Source organism: Pogoniulus pusillus, chromosome 8 (genome assembly GCF_015220805.1).
Source record: "Pogoniulus pusillus isolate bPogPus1 chromosome 8, bPogPus1.pri, whole genome shotgun sequence".
Taxonomy (NCBI): Eukaryota; Metazoa; Chordata; class Aves; order Piciformes; family Lybiidae; genus Pogoniulus; species Pogoniulus pusillus.
The window spans coordinates 20,307,141-20,331,020 of NC_087271.1; the positions used below are offsets into that span (position 1 = coordinate 20,307,141).

Genomic DNA, 23,880 nt, shown 5'->3' on the forward strand with positions numbered 1-23,880 from the left:
GAGGCCACCAAGATGCTCAGAGGGCTGCAGCAGCTCTGCTATGAGGACAGGACAAGGGAGTTTGGGCTCTGCAGACTGGAGAAGAGATGGCATCCAGGAGACCTTGGTGTGGTCTTCTAGTATCTGAAGGGGCTACAGGAGGGACTATCAACAAGGTCCTGTAATGACAGGATGAGGAGGAATGGGTTTAAACTGGCAGAGGGGAGATTGAAACTGGATGTTAGGAAGAAGTTTGCAGTGAGGATGGTGAGACACTGGCACAGGTTGCCCAGCAAGGTTGTGGCTGCTCCCTCCCTGGAGATGTTCAAGGCCAGGTTGGATGAGGCCTTGAGCAACCTGTTCTAGTGGGAGGTGTCCCTGCCTATGGCAGGGGGTTGGAATTGGATGATCTTTGAGGTCACTTCCAACCTGAACCATTCCATGATTCTATGTTGAAGGACTTGGCTTCCAGCCATGCCAAGGCCTGTTTATGCTGTGCATTACAGGTGGCCATCTGTAACTTGCAGACAGCAGCTCACATGTGGTACCACAGTGAGGGAGAAAGCAGCAATGGTTCCTCAAACAAAACTTCAACTCAAACACCTCAGTGCAAGACACAGAAAGTCCTGAGGGCCCCAGAGCAGGGTTTCTGGTGAGGGCACAGGTGACTTAAGGCTGCCCCACCACCAAAAGCTCCTCGAGCAATGCAAGGAGTCCCATGGAAAAGACGAAGGGCGATGGGGAGAAGTCACTGCTGGGGCATGCTGGCTTCAGGCTAATTGAAATATTCTAATGAGAGAAAATGGATCAGTGGTTGTAAAAAGAAAATAATGATGAGGTCCACAGCATTCATTGGTTTGCTGAGAGGGAAAAAAGGCCAAAGTGTAAACAATTTCACACAATCACAGCAACATGCAGGTTGGCAAAGGCCCTCAGGATCACCAAGCCCTACCTAGAACCCTACTCTACAAGAGTCACCTTAAACCATAGCCCTGAGCACTACATCCAAACCACCCTTAAACACATCCAGGCTGGGTGACTCCACCACCTCCCTGAGCAGCTCATTCCAGCCTCTGACCACTCTCTCCATGAAAAATTTCTTCCTAATGTCCAAAATGACACCTTCCACTAGCCCAGGTTGCTCAAAGTCCTGTCCAGCCTGGCACTGAAAGCCCCCAGGGATGGGGCACCTATAACCTCTCTGGGCAGCAACCACAACTGCTTCCTTCCTTGTGCCTGCCACCACAGGCTCAGTTCCCAGGAAGGATGGCTGAGGCCACCTCCTCAGCAAAATTTGCTTCTCAGGTGCAGATAATCAGCATTGTTAGTTCCAAATTAACCATAATCTCACTGCCCATTATGGCAGGAAGCTTCCGTATGAAAGTGATTCTGAACTGCAATCGCAGACTCTGAGGCCATTTAAGGCAGGAGCAGAGTGATGTCGATAAATCACCCACAGAAAAGAGAAAGGTCCAAATCAAACAATTCCACCAGCCCTCTTGCTCTGAACTTGCCTTCATCTTTCTCACCTCTTATTTCTGCCTCATGGCCTACATGGTATAATTATGTTATTTTTAAACTCAAAAAAAAGGGGGAAAAAAACTCCTAGCTCTGTCCTCTGAGGTGAAAATTATCATTCACTGAGAAGAGCAGCACAATACCACCCTGCCTTGACACAGAAAAGGGCAGGAAGGTGTTAGAAAGGCAGAAAGGCAGGAAAATTGTATCTAAAATGGAAGCAAACTTTTTCTTCTCTTCACAGAGGTGGATTCTCCAGTGTTCTTCACAGCTGACACCAAGGAAGTATAGTAGCTTGGACTTAAGCGTTGTAGAAGATGGTGGAGATAAACGTGTGCCTAGTGCTCAGTGGCAGGGAGCTACCAGAGCAGCAACCAGCACAAAGGAGTGCTGCAGAAGCCTAGACACAGCTGGAGCTGATGGCAGTGAAGACACAACATGGACCTTAGGGACTGGTGTGACAGCCACAGCTATAGTGGCATCACAGTGCAGTGCAGCACAGCAAAAGTGACCCCAAAACAACCACTTCACAGCAAACCCCAGCCCGTGATCATAGAATCATAGAATCATAGAATCATAGAATCATAGAATCATAGAATCATAGAATCATAGAATCAGTCAGGGTTGGAAGGGATCACAAGCATCAACCAGTTCCAGACCCCCTGCCATAGGCAGGGACACCTCACACTAGATCAGGCTGTCTAAAGCCTCATCCAGCCTGGCCCTAAACACCTCCAGAGAAGGCATCCCTGCATTGCATCCTCTTGGCTCCCTCTGCTTCTAGCCCCAGATGTCCTTCCCGGTTGAAAAGGACCTGGGGATGTTGGTTGACAGCCAGATGGATGAGCCAATGTGTGACTAGGCGGCCAAGGTGGCCACCAGCATCCTGGCCTCGATCAGCTATAGTGTGGCCAGCAGGAGCAGGGCTGGGATTGTCCCCCTGGACTGGGCACTGGTGAGGCTGCATCTTGAATACTGGATTTAGTTTTGGGCCCCTCACTCCAAGCAGGACATTAAGGTGCTGGAGCAGGTCCAGAGAAGGGCAACAAAGCCAAAGTCTGGAGAACAGGTCTGGTGAGAAGCTGATGAGGGAACAGGGGTTGTTTAGCCAGGAGAAAAGGAAGCTTCTGGCTCTCTGCAACTCCCTGGAAGGAGGTTGGAGCCACGTGGGCTTGGTCTCTTCTCCCAAGGAACATGAGGAAGTGGCCTCAAACTGTCTCTGCTGACCAGACAACATCCAAAGGTCTCCACCAACCTCAACCACTCTGTGATTCTGTGCCAGCACCTACACAGAGCTGCTGCCTTTATCAGCCTCTACCAGCACTCCTCCAGCAGCTCTTCCCTCTCATCACAGAGTTCATTTTACTCAGGAAAATAAAAAAAGGCAAAAATAAAAAGCCCTGAAAGGTGCAGCTCCTCGTTTCCTTTCCCAGATGAATGCTCCTCACCCTCAGGCTCTGTTCTGGTTTAATGATGTGGCACATGAAGTGTCTCCTGTCACAGGCTGGAGGTGTGCTTTGACTCTTAATTTGTTTGTCTTCATCTCTGACGTAAGGTCTCAGCGGTGGAAGTTCAGGCAAAGGAGTTCTGCTGTGAGAAGCCCTTTTTTGGCTACCTCATGGTGAAAGGCAGCAGGTAGCACTGGAAGCTGGATTAAAGCAGAGCCAAATTCTTCTGCGGCAGCTCAGCTCTTCAATAGCTTCCATCAAGGGGATTGAGAGCACCCTCAGCTGATGACACCAAGCTGAGTGGTGTGGTTGATATGACTGAAAGACAGGATCACAGGATCATAGGATGTTAGGGGCTGGAAGGGACCCTGAAAGATCCTCCAGTCCAACCTCCTGCCAGAGCAGGACCTTTTTTTTTTTCTTTTTATTTCTCCCCACAATTCAGCTTTCTATTTTCTCTTTTATCCCACTTCTCCCTCATCTCCCTGCTTTCCTCTCCATCTGCTACTTTCCCTCATCTTTCTCCTGTTCTTTTCATCTCCTTCCTTTCCATCTTCCTCCTGTTCTTTTCATCTCCTTCCTTTCCATCTTCCTCTTTCCCCTGTCTTCCTCCTTTCCTCTCCATTTCCCCCATTTTCCTCTTTTCATCTCTATCCGTTTCCTCTCCATCTGCCTCCTGTCAGCACCACCTCCCCTTTTCCACCATATCTCCCCAGAGGAACCTCGACAAAATGGAGAAGGTGGCTGAGAAGAACCTCCTGAGGCTCAATAAAGCAAAGTGCAAGGTTCTGCACTTGGGAGAGGACAACCCTTGATATCAGTCTAGGCTGGGGGATAGAATCAGAATGATAGGTTTAAATTGGAAGTGACCTCAAAAATCATCCAGTTCCATAGGCAGGGACACCTCCCACTACAAGAGGTCACTCAAGGCCTCATCCAACCTGGCCTTGAACACCTCCAGGGAGGGAGCAGCCACAACCTTCCTGGGCAACCTGTGCCAGTGTCTCACCACCCTCACTGCTAACAACTTCTTCCTAACATCCAGTTTCAATCTCCCCTCTGCCAGTTTAAATCCATCCCTCCTCATCCTGTCATTACAAGACCTTGTCAATAGTCCCTCCCCAGGCCTCCTGTGGGTCCCCTTCAGATACTGGAAGGCCACTCCAAGGTCTTCTGGAAGCCTTCTCTTCTCCAGGCTGCAGAGCCCAAACTCTCATAGCCTGTCTTCATAGCAGAGCTGCTGCAGCCCTCTCAGCATCTTGGTGGCCTACTCTGGACTGGCTCCAACACTTCCATGTCCTTCTTGTGTTGAGGGCTCCAGAACTGCACACAGGACTCCAGGTGGGCTCTCAGGAGAGCAGAGCAAAGGGGCAGAATCCCCTCCCTTGCCCTGCTGCCCACACTGCTCTTGCTGCAGCCCAGCACACAGTTGCTGTCTGGGCTGCACTCACACTGCCAGCTCATGTTGAGCTTTTCATCACCCCAGACCCCCAGGGCCTTTTCCTCAGGGCTGCTCTCAGCCGTTCCCCACCCAGCCTGGAGTTGTGCTTGGGATTGTGTCCACCCAGGTGCAGGACCTTACACCTGGCCTTGTTAAATGTCATGAGGTTGGCTGTTGAATGTCATGAGGTTGGCCTGGACCCACCCCTGCAGCCTGTCCAGGTCCCTGTGGATGGATCCCTGCCCTCCAGCAAGTCACCCGTGCCACACAGCTTGGTGCCATCTGCACACTTGCTGAGGCTGCACTCAATTCCTCTGTCCATGTTGCTGAGAAAGATGTTAAGCAGCACTGGACCCAGCACTGACTCCTGAGACACTTGGCACTGGTCTGTAGGTGGACATTGTGCTCTTGATCACCACTCTCTGTGTGTGACCAGCAGAATGGTCTGGGTTGGAGGGCACCTCCATAGGTCATCTAATCTAAATCCCTCTGCAGTAGGCAGGGGCATCCTCAGATACACCGGGTTGCCCAGAGCCCTGTTGAAAATCACCTTGGATATCTCCAGGATGATGGGATTGAGAGCAGCCCTTTAGGTTTATTGGAAAGCTGGGTTTGTTAGTGGTGGAGCATCAGCCATTCTAAATTAATTTAACCCAGGTATTCCTTGGTCTAATGCAGAGATGGATTTAAACCTCTCACAAATGAGAAAAACAAGCTTGTTGTTTATAAAAAGATGTATTTTGTCCTGAAAGCTTCAACTCTGGGCTATTACAAAAACAAGTTTAATCCAATGAAGCTCTGTCTGGAGGAGATCTTGACCTTTTCAAGGAAACCCTGGACAGCCCCAGTGAATATTCAGAATAAATGTGTAATTTGTACAACCTATCTGCAGTACTTCAAAAAGATTGACAAAACATTATCTGCAGAGGACTTCAATTTAACTTCATAATGGAACAGCTTTCAGGCCATTATGGAGGCAGGAGGTGTCCTCGGAAATATGGCAATAAAGACCTGTAAAAGGCAGCAGCATGGAGAACAAAAGCGTTCAAGGTCCTGGTGTTGAGCAGCTCTCAGCTTCAGAGCACTGCTGGGTTAGGGATAGCAGCTGCTGGCTGACAGCCATCAGGGCATTGGCACCCTCTCCCTTCTCTGCTGAACCACGAGAGGACAATCCCACCCAGATCCTCCTTGGAACAATGGCAGCACGCACAGAGCCTCCCAGCTAAGCGTGAAAGCAGGGCAGCAGTGTTCTCCTTCCACAGCCACACACACCTCAGGGGTGCTGATAAACCACCCTCTAAGCGTGCTCTGCGCCCAGCTGCCTCGGGGCTGGAGCTGTTCTTCCACCCTGCCCAGCCCTGTCTCCTGCTGCTGGTTCCACCACCCTGACATGCTCTCTAATTCCTCTCCCCTGCCTCTCTGAGGAGAAAAGGCTGAGAGCCCTGGGGCTGTTGAGCCTCTAGAAGAGAAGCCTGAGAGGGGATCTGATCGATGCTCAGCAAGAGATAAAGGACCTGTGGGAGGCAAGAGGCTGGGGACAGACGCTTTTCAGTGGTGTCCAGGGACAGCACAAGGGGCAATGGGCACAGAGTGGGATCCAGGAGGTTTCACCTGAACAGGAGGAGAAACTTTGGTGTGAGGATGCTGAAGCCGTGGAGCAGGCTGCCCAGAAAGGTTGTGGAGTTTCCTCTGGAAAGATTCCAAATCCACTTGGCTATTGTGATCTTGGACAAGCTGCTGTGGGTGCCTCTGCTTTAGCAGGGGGGTTGGACTGGATGATCTCCAGAGGTCACTTCCAGCCCTGCCATGCTGAGATTCTGGGATTCTTCCTTACCCTCCTCTCACCTCCATCATTCTTCTGCTTCCTCTCCTGACTGTGTCCTCCAGAGCTTCTCCAGCACCTCCCACTAATTCAACACACACTGCCAGGTGGGGTGAAGGGACACTGTGCTGTAACCAAGGTGCCAGGCTTGCCCTGCCACCTCTACCACATGCTACTCATCCTACATGAGGATGAGTAAGGGGATGGTCAGTTCAGGAGTTGCTCTGGGCAAGCTCACCCCAGAGCACACCACTGAGAGTGACCTCCCAACAACCCCTAGCTTAGAGGGCTGCTCTGATGTCACAGTGCCACTGGAAATCAACACTAACTTTGCACCCTGCTTGTCGCTGGCAGTGGTGGTATCTGCTCCTCATTGCTAACCATGAGTTATAAAAACCACAGACTGTTGTTTTCCAAGATTGTTTTGTAGAACCATAGAATACTTTGGGCTGGAAAGCACCTTGAAGATAATCTACTTCCAACTCCCCTGCCATGGGCAGGAACACCTCCCAGTAGAACAGGCTGCTCAAAGCCTCACCCAACCTGGCCTTGAACACCTCCAGGGAGGAAGCTGATTTGAAGTTACCATAACCCAAGGATTATCCAGAGGAGGCCATGAAGATGATCAGAGGGCTGGAGCACCTCACCTATGGGGACAGGCTGAGAGAATTGGGACTGTTCTGCTTGCAGAAGAGCAGACTCCAGGGAGACCTTAGAGCAATCTCCCAGTACCTGAAGGGGGCTACAGGAGAGCTGGGGAGGGACTTTTCACAAGAGCTTGTAGTGACAGGATGAGAGGCAATGGCTTTAAGTTGGAAGACTGGAGATTAAGAAGCAATTCTTTACATTGAGGGTGGTGAGACAGTGGAACAGGTTGCCCAAGAAGGTCATGGATGCCCCCTTCCTAAAGGTGTTCAAGCCCAGGTGAGCTGAGGCTTCAAGCAGCCTGGTCTCATGGGAGGTGCTCCTGCCCATGGCAACAGGTTGGAACTGGATGAATCTTTAAGGTGCCTTCCAACCCAAACCAGATTATACAGAGTAACAAGCAAACCAGGCAGCCTGCTGCAGAGGACCAGAACATCCTGAAGGTACTATCTCTCCATTTTAACACTTCTTCCCCTCAGACACCCAGAAGAGGCTTTTAGGAGCTGCAGCAGTTAGTGAAGTAGCGAGGTGGCCTGCCTCTGCTAACAAAGACTGCCGCTCCTCAGATACTGTGCATCAAAGAGCATGAGCAAAGCCCCTTCCCACCACTTCAAATGCAGCTTCTGAGACACCAAAGGAAGCTGGCGAGGTTCCCCAGGTACCCACATCGGTGCTCTCATCGCAGCATGAAGGCTCACAGCCACCTCCAGCAGCTCTCCCCTGGGCTGCACGCTGCTCTGCATACCCACAGCAGCGCTCTGCCCAGGCTGCTGTTAATTAGGGAGCTGGAGTGAGAAAATGTCACTCTCCCAGAGGAAAAAACTGATCTTTCACAAGAATACAAGACACTGTCACTCCTCACAAGCTTCATACCTCAAGCAACTGACACTGGGGCACAGCTGTGTTTTGTTTTTTTCCTCTGTTTTACTTATGCACTAAGTAAACCCAGACCAAAGTATTCCTGAAACAAACAGAAACAGGAAGGATCAACAGGCAGAAAAATATACAGTGCTCCTAAGGAATAGTCACACAACAGAAAGACAAATCCACATTGCTTTTGCATCTTCACACAGTGTTGTTCTTTCCCTGGTGTGTGGAGCCTCCAGCACACCACCAAGGGGGTCAATGCTCACAAGGGAACTGGTACAGAGGAGAGCCAATTCAAGTGAGAAAGGAATCATGGAATCATAGAATGGCTTGGGTTGGAAGGGACCTTAGAGATCATCCACTCCAACCCCCTGCCATGGGCAGACACCTCTCAACTAGACTTGGTTGCTCAAGGCTTCATCCAGCCTGTCTTCGAACACCTCCAGGGAGAAGGCATTCACAACCTCCCTGGGCAACCTGTTCCAGTGTCTCACCACACTCATACTGAAGGACTTCTTCCTAAGATCCAGTCTAAACCTACTCTCCCTCAGATTGAAGCCATCTCCCCCTGTCTTATTGATAGACACCCTCATGAAAAGTCTCTGCAGCCTTCCTGCAGGTTCCCTCCAGGTATTGGAAGGCAGCTGTAAGGTCTCCCTGGAGTCTTCTCTTTCCCAGGCTGGACACCTCCAGCTCCCTCAGCCTGTCCTCCTGTGACGGTTTGGGTGTTTCCCACCCCCCCACACTTCAGAAATCACCCAGACTAGACTCAGCCAGCTCTGGAAATATGAATGAAGTGTTTATTTAGAGCAGCACAATATACAAGCAGATATTTACAGTATATACAGTTATAGACAGAAATAGACAAGGTAAAAGGTAATACAGAAACACAACTCCCTTCCCAGAAACCTGAGTTCCCAGGAGGGGCTCTCAACCACCCCTGCACCTTCCCCCTGCCCCTCTCAACCTTACCCCAGTCCTAAAGAAGAAAGGAGGTTCGGCCAAGAGGTTATGAAGCAAAGTGGGTTAGGCCAAATGGAAGGTGAGGTTAGGAAGTAAGATGTTGCTCAGCCAGCAGCCCGAGCCAGAGTGAGAGAAAATGGTGAGATGTTATCTAATGTTTTCATTTCTTCTTCCCAAACTCCTTAGCGAGACTCTGAGGGAAGCAGACATCACCACTGTTTTCTTTTCACAGCCTGTAATCTACTTCTTCTCACCCAAACATTCTACCCTGCTGCAAACCAGCACACCTCAGAGCAGAGGTGCTCCAGCCTTTGGATCACCCTTGTAGCCCTCCTCTGGACCTTCTCCAGCAGCTCCATGCCCTTCTTCTGCTGGGGACACCAGAACTGGGGGCAGCATTCGAGATGGGTGCTCACATGAGCAGAACGCTGCAATGCCCCACATTCGCTAGACGCAGGACTGTGACCTGGCCACACTCTGCAACCAGGTCCCCTAACTTCTTTACCTCAGGCTTTGGGCAAAGATTTGTTGACATTCAAGCATCAGCATTTTGGAAACAGAAAGAAGATGCTCAAGGGTTACCTTCCTCATGATAACCTCCCCTCTTTGATTCCTCCCTCAGAGACCCACCAAAAGGAGAATACAAAGGCTATGTGCAAGGCTATGCACTCAGCTTTAGAATGAGAACTTCAGATAACCAAAGAGAAGATTCAGAGCCTTGTTATAACACTAGTTATTAAATACTGTACATCCACAGGGGAGGAAAAATGCCACTGGCACTATTTTTTTTCAAGTAATACATACTGATGTGCCTGAAAGAGAGCTGGGGAGGGACTTTCTACCGGGGCTTGTAGTGACAGGATGAGGGACAATGGCTGTGAGCTGGAAGAGGGGAGAGTTAGACTGGAGATTAAGAAGAAATTATTTACAGTGAGACATTGTACTCAGCTTGAGTCCTGTGTCCAGTTCTGGGTCCCTCAGTTTAAGAAAGATGCTGATATGCTTGAAGGTGTCCAAAGAAGGACACCAAGGCTGGGGAGGGGACTGGAGCATAGCCCTGTGAGAAGAGGCTGGAGGAGCTGGGGGTGTGCAGCCTGCAGAAGAGAAGGCTGAGGATAGACCTCATTGCTCTCTACAGCTACCTGAAAGGAGATTGTAGCCAGGTGGGGTTGGTCTCTTCTGCCAGGCACCAAGGGACAGAAAAAGGGGACACAGCCTCAAACTGTGCCAGGGCAGGCTCAGGCTGGATGTTAGGAAGAAGTTCTTCACAGCAATTGGCATTGGAATGGGCTTCCTGGGGAGGTTGTGGAGTCACCATCCCTGGAGGTGTTTAAAAGGAGGCTGGATGGGGTACTTAGTGCCATGGGTTAGTTAATTAGAAGGGTTAGGTGATAGGTTGTAGTCAATGATCCTAAAGGTCTTTTCCAGCCTGGGTAATTCTGTGATTCTGTGATTGTAGAGATGCTGCTGCTGGGCTCTTTTCACAGGTAATTAAGAGACAGAACAAGGGGGAATAGCCTCAAGCTGAGACTGGGCAGGTTTAGATTAGGCATTAGGAAAAAAAATGTTTTCATGGAGAAAGTGGTCAGGGACTGGAATGAGCTGCCCAGGGAGATCGTGGAGTCACCCACCCTGGAATGTGTTTAAGGGTGGTTTGGATGTGGTGCTCAGGGCTATGGTTTAAGGTGACTCTTGTAGAGTAGGGTTCTAGGTTGAACTTGGTGATCCTGAGGGGCTTTGCCAAGCTGCATTTTTCTGTAATTCTGTGGTGAGACACTGGAAGAGGTTGCCCATGGTGCTTGTGGATGTCCCCTCCCTGGAAGTGTTCAAGGCTAGGCTAGACAGAGGCTTGAGCAGCATCAGCTAGTGGGAGGTGTCCCAGCAATGGTGCAAGGCTGGAAGTGGATGATCTTTTGAGGTCACTTCCAACCCAAACCATTCTACAAATCTATGAATATTCTGGTGCATCCCTCAGCCTGGCAGAAAACAGGTAACTTGGTAGTTTGCCACCAATTCTTTAGAAAATAAGGGAAATTCTGCAGCTGAATCCTGTTTTTGGGATCCCCCAGGAGTACTGGAGTGTAGAGACAGTTTGGATGAGGCCTTCATCAGCTTGGTCTAGTGGGAGGTGCTCAGAGCAGGGGGGTTGGAAATAGATGATCTTTAAGGTCCTTTCCAACCCAAACTAGTCCATGAATCTCCATTTCACATGAAATGAATCTCTATTTCACATGAAATGCTGTGTTCCAAAGGGTCACAGAAAGGAACTGACTGACTACCACCAGGATTCCACAATGCTCCCAGTTTGTTTCTCCATCACAGGTTCTCACACAAGCCCAATCAGCTGTATACTGATCCACGTTCTCCAGCTGACACAGAGAGGGGCTGCAGACCCAGCCTGGATACTCAGTTTGTCACCCCCCAGATGCTGAGGGATGGGAAAGATCAGCATAATCAGCTGGGAGGTGAGGAGCATACAGCAACAGACAACAGTTTCCTGCTGGTTTGTAGCCACAATTTCCCTAGAAAAACCAAATCTGGGGACTGAGATTTCAGTGAAACACCAGTGCAAATAGCTCTGCTGTTGCAAAAGCTCTGCTGGGACTCTCTGCTAAGCACAGTGAACACCTCTGCTTCCATCAGGCACCAAAATGCCTCTCCTGGAGCAGTTCACTGACTCTGCCTCTGAATCTCATGAATCACCAACATTGTTTCATCTGTTATTTGAAATTCTGAGGGACAGGTCAGACAAAAACCCATTATTTCCAGGAATTACCAGGTTAAATGATTCTAAAGCCCTACTATCAAGAGTATGAATAACCACCCAACTGAAATAACTGTAAAAGAAATTATTACCATGAGTAGCTGCATCCAATAATTACTCTCGACTTTGATTATCTCAGAGAGGGCAAACAGAACTGCATGCATTAGGATGTCTGACTAATGATGAACAGTTCAAAACACAAATTCTGTTGCACTGCAGCAATCCTTCATTGCCAGCATCAGGGCCCCAATTACAGCTTCAAAGGCTCGCTGCAGTTAAAAAGAAATTAGTATTATTGTCAGTAAACCATTAATTACTTTGTATCTCTAGTCGTTCCCTAAATGACTTGTAAATTATCATGCATTTTTAATCACCCTGTGAAAACTGTGTCACTGCTGAGTGAAAAAGACGTGAGCCATAAAAGATACCTCTCCCAAACTGCATTTATTATTCATAGATGCATAGATTCACAGAACGGGTTGGGTTGGAAGGGACTTTGAAGATGATCTAGTTTCAACCCTCCTGCCATGGGCTTTGACACCTCCCACTAGCCCAGGTTGCTCAAGACCTCATCCAACTTGGCCTTGAACACCTCCAGGGAGAGGGCACCCCACAACCTCCCAGGGAAGCCCGTTCCAGTGTCTCACCACCCTCACTGGAAAGAACTTCTTCCTAATATTTCTAATATTGTATTGCATGCATTGGGTTAGGGCACACAAGTCAGAGTGAAATTAGAAGAGCACAGTGACTTAAGGGGAAATCTACCACAGCAAAAAACAAAGATTTGCCAATTTCATAGAATCACAGAATGTCAGGGGCTGGAAGGGACCTCCAAAGCTCATCTGGTCCAGCTTCTCTGCCAGAGCAGGATCACCTAGAGCAGATCACACTGGAATAGCAGTTCTTGAATATCTCCAGAGAGGAAGACTCCACAACCTCCCTGGGCAGCCTGTTCCAGTACTCTTTCACCCTCACATCAAAAAAATTCCTCCTCAGGTTCACATGGAACCTCCTATGCCTCAACGTTCACCCACTGCCCCTTGTCCTGGCACTAGGCATCACCAAGAAGAGGCTGGCTCCAGCCTCCTGACACTCACCCCCTACATATTTATAAACAATAATGAGATCACCTCTTAGTCGTCTCCTCTCCAAGCTCCTTTTTTCTCCAACTCAGAAAGCCAGGAATTCTTCCTTATAGATAAACGACTCAGCAGGGCTGGGGCACAGAAGAGAGTGCCAGTTCCCAGCTTGCTGAAGTACCACTCATTCTCCTGACTTAGAAAATGTTTGCATAGGTCCAGAGCGTTTCTGATGTAAAGAGAATGCTGCAGTTTCTAACCAGGCTCATGAAACAGTCAGTGGATCTGTATCACAAACCCCACCTCAGCCAGGAGGCAGGTAAGGGGGAAACAGCCTTAAGAGCCCTGTAGGAAGCAGTGACCCTTCACCTGCTGCCACTGAACCTTCCAGCTTTACATCTGGACTAGGGATCCAGGGACTTTCTCTGATAGAGGTCAGCAGAGCTGCTGTCAACAATGAAATCTCGACACAAAAGCAATGAGCAAAAGCAGAGCTCCAACCAGACAGAGTCTGCTCCTCGCTGGAGTGACTGGAGACCAGAAGGAAGGATCAAAGGGGTCTTTGTGGTGTACATCACTCTGATTAAGGCTGTTATCACTTGCATCACAGAAAAGCCCCAAACTGATAAAGCAGCAGTGAAGTATTAATCTTTTTTTCCCTTTAATCTCCTCTGTCAGCAGTTTACAATCACGAAAAACTCTGGATTTGTTGCAACTTTTTTCTGTTTGAAACTTGCTAAATTCTCCTTTTCCGTAGCTCCCACAGTGCTCTTGCAGCTACTTTTTATTGTGAGCTCTCTGTATAATGAGATCTTATCCAGACAAATCCTCCTTTCATTTTCAGCTGTTTGTGTTTGCTATCTGGAGTCTCAGCAGACTCTCAATGCAGGAAGACAGATGAAGCCCACAGATCGAAAATCACAATATCCAGGGCAAAGAACTGCAGCAGGGAAAAACCTTCAGCTATGTGAGTACTGCTGGTAGATAACAGATAATTACAGGCAATAAAGAAAGCCCACGGTAAGCCCTGGTAGGATCAATTGACCAAATCCAAGCACTGCTCAGCTCAGAACTCAGCAGATGTACTCCAGGTGTGGCCAGGGGGTGCCCCAGCTGATGCGAGCAGGTCAGGCATGGATGAGGAAGCCTTGAGCAGGCAAATTCACATGCAATCAAGATTCCTTTCCTAATTAGATTGCTAAACCAGCAAGCTCACTCATCCTAAACCAGCAACCTCACTCATCCTACCCTTCCTGTGCCTGCCACAGAGATGTCACCTCGAAACTACGATCTGTTCCTACAGACAGCAGCCTGAATGCATCAGCCCCAGGGGACACCAGCCCTTCAGATCCTGAGCTCCACAGGGGAGCTGCATTTTGAGGCAGCACTGTATGACTGGATTTGAGCCTCTGTGTGTGCTTTCTACAAGCTGTGTAACAAAAAAAGAATGGGAAAGAGATTTCTTTCCTTAAAAATCCTTCCTTGCATTCAATGACCCAAGGGCTACGGCAGATGCACACAAGCTTTGGTTCGGTTGGCCCACGGGAGCGGAGTGCTTTCCTTTGGAACAAAACATCACTTCGGACACAAGAACTGAGAGACCAGGCACTGCTTTCCAAAAAGAGGGGGGAAAAGCATTGAGTGTTTAAGTAGTTTAAGGCCCTGGAGGTCTGGGGTGATGAAAAGCTCAACACGAGCTGGCAGACAGCAACTCTGTGCTGGGCTGCAGCAAGAGCAGTGTGGGGAGCAGGGCAAGGCAGGGGATTCTGCCCCTTTGCTCTGCTCTCCTGAGACCTCACCTGGAGTCCTGTGTGTACACAAGAAGGGCATGGAACTGTTGGAGCCAGTCCAGAGGAGGCCACGAAGATGCTCAGAGGGCTGCAGCAGCTCTGCTATGAAGACAGGCTATGAGAGCTGGGGCTCTGCAGCCTGGAGAAGAGACGGTTTTGAGGAGACCTTGGAGCAGCCTTCCAGTATCTGAAGGGGACCTACAGGAGGGCTGGGGAGGGACTACTGACAAGGTCTTGTAATGACAGGATGAGGAGGAATGGGTTTAAACTGGCAGAGGGGAGATTGAAACTGGATGTTAGGAAGAAGTTGTTTGCAGTGAGGGTGGTGAGACACTGGCACAGGTTGCCCAGCAAGGTTGTGGCTGCTCCCTCCCTGAAGGTGTTCAAGGCCAGGTTGGATGAGGCCTTGAGCAACCTATTTTAGTGGGAGGTGTCCCTGCCTATGGCAGGGGTTGGAACTGGATAGGTTTTGAGGTCCCTTCCAAGATAAACCATTCTATGATTCTGCAGTCACTACAAGCTGTTGTGAAAAGTCCCTCTCCAGCTCTCCTGTAGCCCTCTTCAGGCACTGGAAGGTTGCTCTAAGGTCTCTCTGTAGTCTGCTCTTCTGCAAGCTGAACAGCCCCAGTTCTCTGAGCCTGTCCCCATAGGTGAGGTGCTCCAGCCTTGATCAACCTGTTCTAGTGGGCAGTGTCCCTGCCTGTGGTGGGGGGTTGGAACTGGATGATCTATGAGGTCCCTTCAAACCTAAACCATTCTATGACTCTGTAACTTACACAGGAGCAGGGTAGATTTAGCTTGGGCACCAGGAGGAGGTTTATTAAAATAAGGGAGGTGAGTCTGCAGAAGAGAAGACTGAGAGGGGATTTAATCAATGTTTATCAATATCTGGAGGGCTGGAGGTCAGGAGGGGTGGGACAGGCTCTGCTCACTTGCTCCCTGGAATGGACAAGGAGCAATGGATGGAAGCTACAGCACAGGAGGTTCCAGCTCAACACAAGGGGGAACTTCTTGACTGAAATGGTCTCAGAGCAGTGGCACAGGCTGCCCAGAGAGGTTGTGGAGTCTCCTTCTGTGGAGCCTTTGAAGGCCTGTCTGGATGTGTTCCTGTGTGACCTGAGCTCGACTGTATGCTCCTGCTGTGGCAGGGGGGCTGGACTGGCCGATCTCTTTGGGTCCCTTCCAACCGCTGCCATCCTGTGAGCCTGTGAAATGCTGGAAGAGGTTAGCTGGAGAGGTGCGTGGGGTCCCATCCCTGGAGACATTCGAGGTCAAACCATGTGGCCCTCAGCAGCCTGCTCCAGGTGGAGGTGTCCCCTCTGACTGCAGGGGGGATGGACAAGATGACCTTCGCGGGTCCCTCCCAGCCAGACACGATCTGCGGCGCTGTGAATCTGTCCTTGTGATTTGCTTCGGCCTGGCAGAGTGCTGCCTGGGGACTGTGGTTGGAAGTAACCCATGTTTTGGGTAGCTTCTGAGGGGTTTTTTTTGGTTGGTTGGGGGTTTGCTTGGTGCTTATTATTTGTTGTTGTTGGGGCTGGGGGGGTGAAGGTCCGGGTTTTGTTTGGGTTTTTTTGTTTGTTTGTTAGGGGCTTTTTGTGAGGGTTTTTTTTTTGGGGGGGGGTTGGTTGGTTGGGTTTTGGTTGGTGTTGGTTAGTTGGGGCAGGGGGGGTGTGGATGTATCTCTGACAGTTATAACCCTTCCAGCAAATCCTGCTAAAACTGTGTCCTCAGCTTCCTGATCGGCTCCTTGAATTCCTGACAGGCCACCGCCTTCTCGTCTCCAGACTGAACAACCTCAAGTCTCCCAGCCTGGCCCTTCAGCAGAGCGCTCCCAGCCTTCCCGTCACGGCTGTCGCCTCCTCTGCCCCCGCTCCAGCGGGCGCTATTCTCCCGAGCTGGCCCCAGCACTGCAGGCGGAGGTCTCAGCAGAGCGCAGCAGAGGGGCAGAATCCCCTCCCTGCCCCTGCTGCCCAGGGATCACCTTGCTGGGGACCAGCCCAGGACACGGCTACCTCCGGGCCGCTCCCACCACGGCCCCGGGAGCGGACCCGCCCCGGCCGAGCTCGGCGCCGGCGCCAGGCTCCGCTTCCGGGTCGGTGTCCGGGCCCGGCCATGCCGGCGGCAGGGAAGCGCAGCCAGGCCAGGCGGGAGGCCACGGCCCGGCGGCTGCAGCGCTTCTCGGCGCTGCGAGGTGAGGCGGAGCTGGGAGGGCCGGGGCGGGGGGGAACCCATCCCGGGGAGGCCACGGCGATCCCCGCCCGAGCTCTGAGGCAGCCTCGCTGCACCCACAGGGGCGGCGGCTCAGCCCGGCGAGTTCTGGGACGTGGTGGTGGTGACGGCGGCGGACGCGGAGCAGGAGCGGGCTTACCGGGAGCAGCTGGCCGAGAAGCTGCGGAGGAAGGAGCTGCCCCTGGGGACGCGGTACCATGTCTGCACGGATCCTCCCGGGCCCAAAATCGGTGCGCAGATGTGGGCGGTTGTGCCCTGGGCGGTGGCAGGCTGTGTGTGGTAGAATCCCGGTCTGGTGTGGGTGGGAAAGGACCTTAAAGGTCATCCAGTCCAACCCCCCTGCGCACAGCAGGGACATGTACAACTAGAGCAGGTTGCTCAGAGCCCCGTACAACCTGACCTGGAATGATTCCAGAGATGGGACATCTCTCTGGGCAATCTGGACAACCTCTTACCACCCTCCGTGCCAATCATGTCTTCCTTCTCTCCAGTCTCGGTCTCCCTCTTTGAATCATAGCATTATGTTACCAGAACCGTGTGTTGCTGATGTGTCTTTGCAACAGAGACTAAAATACTTCATCTTCAGGAAATGGGGGATCAACACTTCACACTCTGCAGTGCTTGGAAGAGCTCTATGGTGATAAATGGACTTCTTTTACTGTGCTGCTAATTCATTCTGGTGAGTTCTGGGTTCTATTTCACACTCTCGGATTGTATGGCTCTTTACTTTTTATTTCCTAAAAATAACCTGTTGGCAAAGGAGCTGGAACTCTGAAAAGGCAGTTCCCTCAGCAAAGCAATCCCAAGTGTGTCTGATCAGATCGCTTGAATTTAGAGTGATGCTTAGGAGGTGTTGCTGGCACTTAAGCATTTCTTTCCAGCACTTAAGCTGATCAAACAGTGGAGAAAGAAATGTAATTCGGAGGATCTGAGTTAAGGTTCTCCCTTCAGATACCCATTGAAGGGTCTCTTCTCTCTATGGGGACTGAGGGTTTCTCATGGCTACAGGCAGGCTGGATAATTGCCACGTTCTCCATTCAGAGCACCATCAAAAGGAGCATCAATTCCACCTTCCTGGGAGGTGGTGGAGTCACTGGCCCTGGAGGGGTTCAAGAAATGTGTGGACATGGCACCTGGGAACTTCGTTTAATGGTTGTGGCAGTGTTTAGTTGATAGTTTGACTCCATGATCTTAGAGGGCTTTTCCAACCCAAACACTTTTGTGATTCAGTGAAGAAACCAGGTTATCACAGGGGCTTGTAGTGACAGGACAAGAGGAAAAGGCTCTGAGCTGGAGGAGAAGAGATTTAGACTAGAGATGAGGAAGAAATTCTTTCCAGTGAGAGTGGAACAGGTAGCCTAGAGAAGTTGTTGATGCCCCCTTCCCGGAGGAGGTCAGTGCCAGGCTGAAAGAGTAACCTGGTCTAGTGGAAGATGTCTCTGCTTACAGCAGGAGAGTTTGGAACTAGATGGATCCTTAAGGTCCCTTCCAACCCAAACCATTCAATGAACTTACGAAGTGTTCTGATCAAGCCAGTACTTATTTGATTTATTCCTGACAAGAGTGTGAGAATAGTCCTCTTTTTAAGCAAAAAGCAGGTGTCACTTGTTTTCTTCAGCAGTGGTGAGTGCTGCATATTCCAGCTCTGTGGCACACTGAAGGTGCTGAAATCAAGCATAGTTTTTAGAGAAACTGTTTGAGGCCTGTGGAGTTTTGCACATGGGGTCAGATCTGCTTTGAGAACTGTTTGGGGAGAGTGATCATTTTTTAGGGGTTTTTGAGAAATAATTAGCAGATGCTCAAAGTGGGTGGTGTTTTTTATCCCTTTGTGTGTATGTAAACAGCCATTTGGGTTTATTATTCCTTGCATTTGTGCAGTGTCCCTGAGTAAAGATGTCACAGAACCATAGAATTGTTTTGGTTGGAAGAGACCTCTAAGATCCTCCAGTCCAGCTGTCAACCCAGCACCACCATGGCCACTCAACTGTGTCCCAGAGTGCCATGTCTGCATATTTCTTGAACACCTCCAGGAACAGTGGGGAAAATCTAATTAAAATTGCTAGACTGGAATAATAAAGTGTTTAGACAGTTTTAATGACAAATATGTAATTTATGGTGCTTTATAAAGCCTCAAGTCCAGCCATCAACCCAACACCACCGAGGCCATTAAACCGTCTTCCCAAGTGCCATGTCCACACATTTGTTAAACACCTCACACAGAATCACACAGCAACAGGCAGGTTGGCAAAGCCCCTCAGGATCACCAAGTCCAACCTAGAACCCTACTCTACAAGAGTCACCTTAAACCATAGCCCTGAGTACCACATCCAAAACATCCTTAAACACATCCAGGGTGGGTGACTCCACCACCTCCCTGGGCAGCTCATTCCACTCCCTGACCACTCTCTTCATGAAAAACTTCTTCTTAATGTCCAATCTAAACCTCCCCAGCCTCAGCTTGAGGCCATTCCCCCTTGTTCTGTCTCTTAACTACCTGTGAGAAGAGCCCAGCAGCAGCCTCTCCATAATGTCCCTTAGAGTAGTTGTAGACAGTAAAGTCACTGTCCCACCTCCACAGACAGTGACTCCCCCACCTCCCTTGTCAGCCTGTTCCAACGCCTGACCACTTTTGCAGGAAGGAAATGGTTCCTCATGTCATAGAGTCAGAATCATAGAATCAGTCAGAGTTGGAAGGGACCACAAGGATCATCTAGTTCCAACCCCCCTGCCATGGGCATGGTCACCCTACCCTAGATCAGGCTGGACAGAGCCTCACAGAATCGACTCATAGAATCATAGAAACATGTCCAGCCTACCCCTCCCCTAGCACAGTTGCAGGCCATTTCCTCTCATTCTGCCACCTGATGTCCTTCTTTTCCAGGTGGCTACAGCCAACGCCTACCAAGCGCTAGTGCCCTGGGGAAGATTTTCACAGCAGTGCCCCTGGGGGATCCTGTTTACCAGATGCTGGAGCTGAAGCTGGCCATGTACATTGACTTCCCCAGGCAGATGGCCCCAGGAGTTCTGGTCACCTGCTCGGATGACATCGAGCTGTACAGCACTGGCGGGGCAGAGCCCCTCACTTTCGATCAGCCAGGCTTCACCGCCTTGGCCCATCCATCTGAGCTGGTGGTGGGCACCACCCATGGGGTGTTTGTGTTGGATCCATCCCATGTCTCAGGGAGGGGAGGGCTGCTGTCCCTGCCATGCCAGCGCTTCCTGCACAAGCCTGATGTGGGGATGATGCGGCAGTGCGGCGCAGTGCTGCCGAGGCCTAGCTGTGCTGGGCCCTGCTCCTCTGGAGACCGCAGTGACCTGGGGACAAACTCCGAGTGTGTGTATACAGACAGTGTGTTTTACATCCACCACAGCACTGCCAAGGAGCTGCTGGCCTTTTACAAGCAGATAGGCTCTCTGAGCTGTGAGATAGATGCTTATGGGGACTTCCTGCAGGCCCTGGGACCTGGAGCCACTCCGGATTACACCACAAACACCAGTAATGTCACTAAAGAGGAGTCCCAGCTGGTGGAGGTGCGGCAGAAGCTGTACTCCCTTCTGAAGGGAACTGCACTGAACGTTCTAGTCTTGAACAACTCCAAGTTCTACCACATTGGAACCACTCAAGAGTATCTGTCTCACTTTGCATCAGACAGCAAACTGAAATTTGAGCTTGACTTGCTGCCTGTCGTCTTCAGCATCTCCTCTGGCACCTTGGATCCATCAGCCAGTGTCATCCAGAGCGTGCTGGAGCCAGGATGTGTTATTGGGCCTGGGTGTGTTATTGAATACTCCAGAATTGGGCCTGAGGTCTCAGTAGGGAAGAGCAGCATCATTAGTGGGTCACACATAGATGTGAAGGTAAATGTACCCTCAAACTGCCTCCTAAGCTCACTGAGTGTCAGAATGAACAGCCAGGTGAAGTATGTCAGCATGGTGTTCAGTGTGGAGGACGACCTGAAAAAGAGTGTGAAGGCCTTGTCAGACATCCACTCACTCCAGTTCTTTGGAGTCAGCTTGCTGGAGTGCTTGGACCTTTGGGGTGTGAAGGTTTCCCACCAGCTCTTCTCTGGTGACAACACACGTTTGGGGTTGTGGGCTGCCAGGATCTTCCCAGTTTGCTCTACTTTGAGAGAATCTGTCAGAATGGCCTTAGAAATGCTGAGCTCTGTGCAGCACAGATCAGCCTTTGAACTGGGCAGCCATGAATGCTTGTCTGTGGAGGAAATGCTCACCTACAAGGATGCAGAAGACATGCTCAAGTTCAGGAAGCAAATTTATGATGAAATGCATCTGCAGAGAGAAAAAGAAAAGCCTGATGTGTTGGGTGAGCTGTACTTGAACTAATTTCCTCTTTCCAGTGGGGGATGATGGATGGCTCCCAGCTTGTACAGCTCCTCAGCAGACAGCACACAGATCCCTGCTCTGATTCCACTGGAGCAGAAATAATGAAACTGCAGCAGCAGTGTGGCTGTTGTGCAACATCAATAATGCAGCAAATGCAGATAAACTCCTTCTGATGAAAGAAGTGGTGAAATAGATCTCTGAAAACACTAATGAGGGGCTTCTCTTGGGGTGCACATGATGATGTTAGTGGACTTGATGATCTTAAAGGTCCCTTCCAACTAGAACAATTATCTGATTCTTTGTCAGTAAGGATATGAAACAGAACAAATTGACTGAAAACGGTTTTAAAAGTTCTCCACAGTGGACATCAGTTCCAGAAACGGGGCAGTAATTTGTGTCTCTCTTCTTATGCTGCCTTTTTGCAGTGGTGCTCAAACAGATGGAGATTAATCCATGAAAAGTACTTTTGGAATAAAAGCATTTAAACATTCCTCATTTTCTTCTTCTTAATTTAGGGCAGTTTTGTATTTGGTTTTCATCAGTGAGGGCAGAAAGAAAGTGCTTGAGGGTTCATTCTTTCCTGTGTGACTGATAGTGTTAGGGTCAAAAACTGGCATCAGGTCGCACTGAGTTACTTATTTTGGTTTACTGTCAGTCATTTGGAAGCTGCTGGCTTGACCAGCAGACCTTTTATGTCTTTCCAAATGTATTGGTTAAATTTTGTGTTCTTTTGAACTAACTGTGAACCAACTTGGAGTAATAACTTGATCCTCAGGCAGACCAGAGAAGCAGAGAGACTTGTGCAAGGCTGCACAGGAAAACTTAACAGGAAGATCATGGTGACCATGGGACTGCTGTATCACATTCTGAAACAAGACATCCTGGCAGAGGCATTTCCTCCAGTCTGAGCAATAAAGGATGGGATGCTGAAAAAGGGCTACAAAGATGCTGAGGGGACCAGAACATTTCTCTTTTGAGGAGAGACTGAGGGAATTGGGACTTTTTAAGTCTGGAGAAGAGCAGACTGAGGGGCAATCTTATCAATGCTGATCAATCATAGAATCAGTCAGGATTGGAAGTGACCACAAGGATCATCCAGTTCCAACACCCCTGCCATGGACAGGGACGCCTCACACTAGATCAGGCTGGCCAGAGCCTCATCCAGCCTGGCCTTAAACACCTCCAGGGATGGGGCTTCCACCACCTCCCTCAGCAGTCTCTTCCAGGGTCTCACCACCCTCATGCTGAAGAACTTCCTAAGATCCAGTCTGAATCTACCCATTTCTAGCTTTGTTCCATCCCCCCTAGTCCTATCACTGCCTGCTTCAAGCTGGTTTTCAGGAGGATAGGATCAGGCTTTTTGCTGTGGTGCACGGTGTCAGGAGGTGGGGGCATGGGCACAAACTGGAACATAAGTTTGTCTAAATATGAAGAGGAACTTCTTTACTTTGAGGAGTGTAGGACACTGGAGTAGGCTGCCCAGAACGGCAGTGGAGATATTGGAAACCCCCCTGGAAGTGTTCCTGTATGACCTTCTCTAGGTAACCCTGCCTTGGCAGGGAGTTTTGGCTTGGTGATCTCCAGAGGTCCCTTCCAACCTCTACCATTCTGTGATACTGTGCAAATGCTGGTCAGGTAGGACCTTCTAAGGACAGGAACCATCTACTGGAATGGGGAGTTGGCTTTGTCTGAGGCTTACAGAGTTTTCCCAGAAGGATTTGGCCTCTGGCTCATCTCCCCTTAAAGGCAGCTGGGGCTGGTGCAGTCCCAGCTGAAGCCCAGTGAGTGTCTGATGATTTTACTCATGTTAACTTGCTTTAGTTAATTAGTTGTGCTGTGTAGTGCAATAATGGGGCTCGTAAGGACCAGGGTGGTAATGACTTCTCTGCATGCCTGCGGAGCTCTGCCGTAATGAGCTGAGGTTTAGCTGCGCATCTCACTGGGTGCCACCACGAAACCTGAGAAAGCAGGATTAGGGCAGCAGCCTTCTGGGCAGCAACCTTTTGGAAAGCTGAGAAATTGGGTGCTTAACACAAGGGAAGGCAGCTGAAATAAAAAGGAGCAGCTGGAAGGTCTCTGTGCCAGGAGGATTTGGGGAACTAACTGAAGAAGGTGAGCAAGCTCCAACAAGTCTGCCTGGAAATACTTTTGGCTTGGATGCAGAGTTTGTCCTGGAGCTCAGTGGTTCCACCTTCCTCACATTCTTGAAGCTCTGATGCAACAGCTTCATTTTCTGCTCTCTGAACACATGGAGAGTTAATCCCTGTGCTATTGTGAGAGCAGAAACAGCAGCACTGTCCTGGGCACAGCTGCTCACCCACTGCCACCAAAGGGCCTCTGTGCTCACCCCTTCCCTCACATGGCCTCCAGAGCTCCAGTGCTACTTCACTTCAAAATACATTTCCCATTAACCCCTGCTTCATTTGCTGTGACATATCCAGCTGTCACCAGGGTGGTGCTGGAACCTACAGGTGCAGCTTGCAGTAACTGATAGACATGGGTCTGTTCTAGTCAATTTGAAATAGCATGGATTCATAGATGGGGTTGGCTTGGAAGGGACCTTAAAGATTATCTAATTCCAGCTCCCCTGCTGTGAGCACCTCCCACTAGACCAGGCTGCTCAACGTCTCATCCAAACTGTCTCAACACTGCCAGGCTCAGAGCCTCCACAACTCTGGGCAACCTGTTCCAGTGCCTCACCATCCTCATGGGAAAGAATTCCTTCCTAGTGTCTCCTCTAAATCCAGCTTCTTCCAATTTGGAGCCACCATCCCTCATCCTGCCATGCCTTTGTCAAAAGCCTCTCCAGCTGTCCTGTAGCCTCCTTCACATACTGAAAGTTTACTCTAAGGTCTCCATGGAGCCTTTCCCAGACTGAACAACCCAACTCTCAGCCTGGCCTCACAGGTCTTCCAGCTCAAACAGGTCCCTGTCTCTGCTGTGCAGAGGACTCCAGAGATGGCCCAAATACTGCAGGTGGGGCTCAGC

General features: G+C 50.1%; 1 protein-coding gene across 2 annotated transcripts in view; it reads left to right on the forward strand.

Annotated features, from left to right (window-relative positions):
* Positions 1-16,357: 16,357 nt before the first annotated feature.
* LOC135177483 (serine/threonine-protein kinase TNNI3K) overlaps positions 16,358-23,880 on the forward strand; it is a 108,386-nt gene continuing 100,863 nt past the window's right edge. Inside the window, exons 1-4 of one of the 2 annotated variants that reach the window (XM_064147508.1) lie at positions 16,397-16,510; positions 16,611-16,778; positions 17,135-17,227; positions 19,430-21,383. In XM_064147508.1, coding sequence (XP_064003578.1) covers positions 16,432-16,510; positions 16,611-16,778; positions 17,135-17,227; positions 19,430-20,892 — 1,803 coding nt within the window. In that variant the 5' untranslated portion in view covers positions 16,397-16,431 and the 3' untranslated portion in view covers positions 20,893-21,383. Of the gene's footprint in view, positions 16,511-16,610; positions 16,779-17,134; positions 17,228-19,429; positions 21,384-23,880 lie in introns of those variants that run through there. The other variant, XM_064147509.1, reaches the window with a different exon arrangement.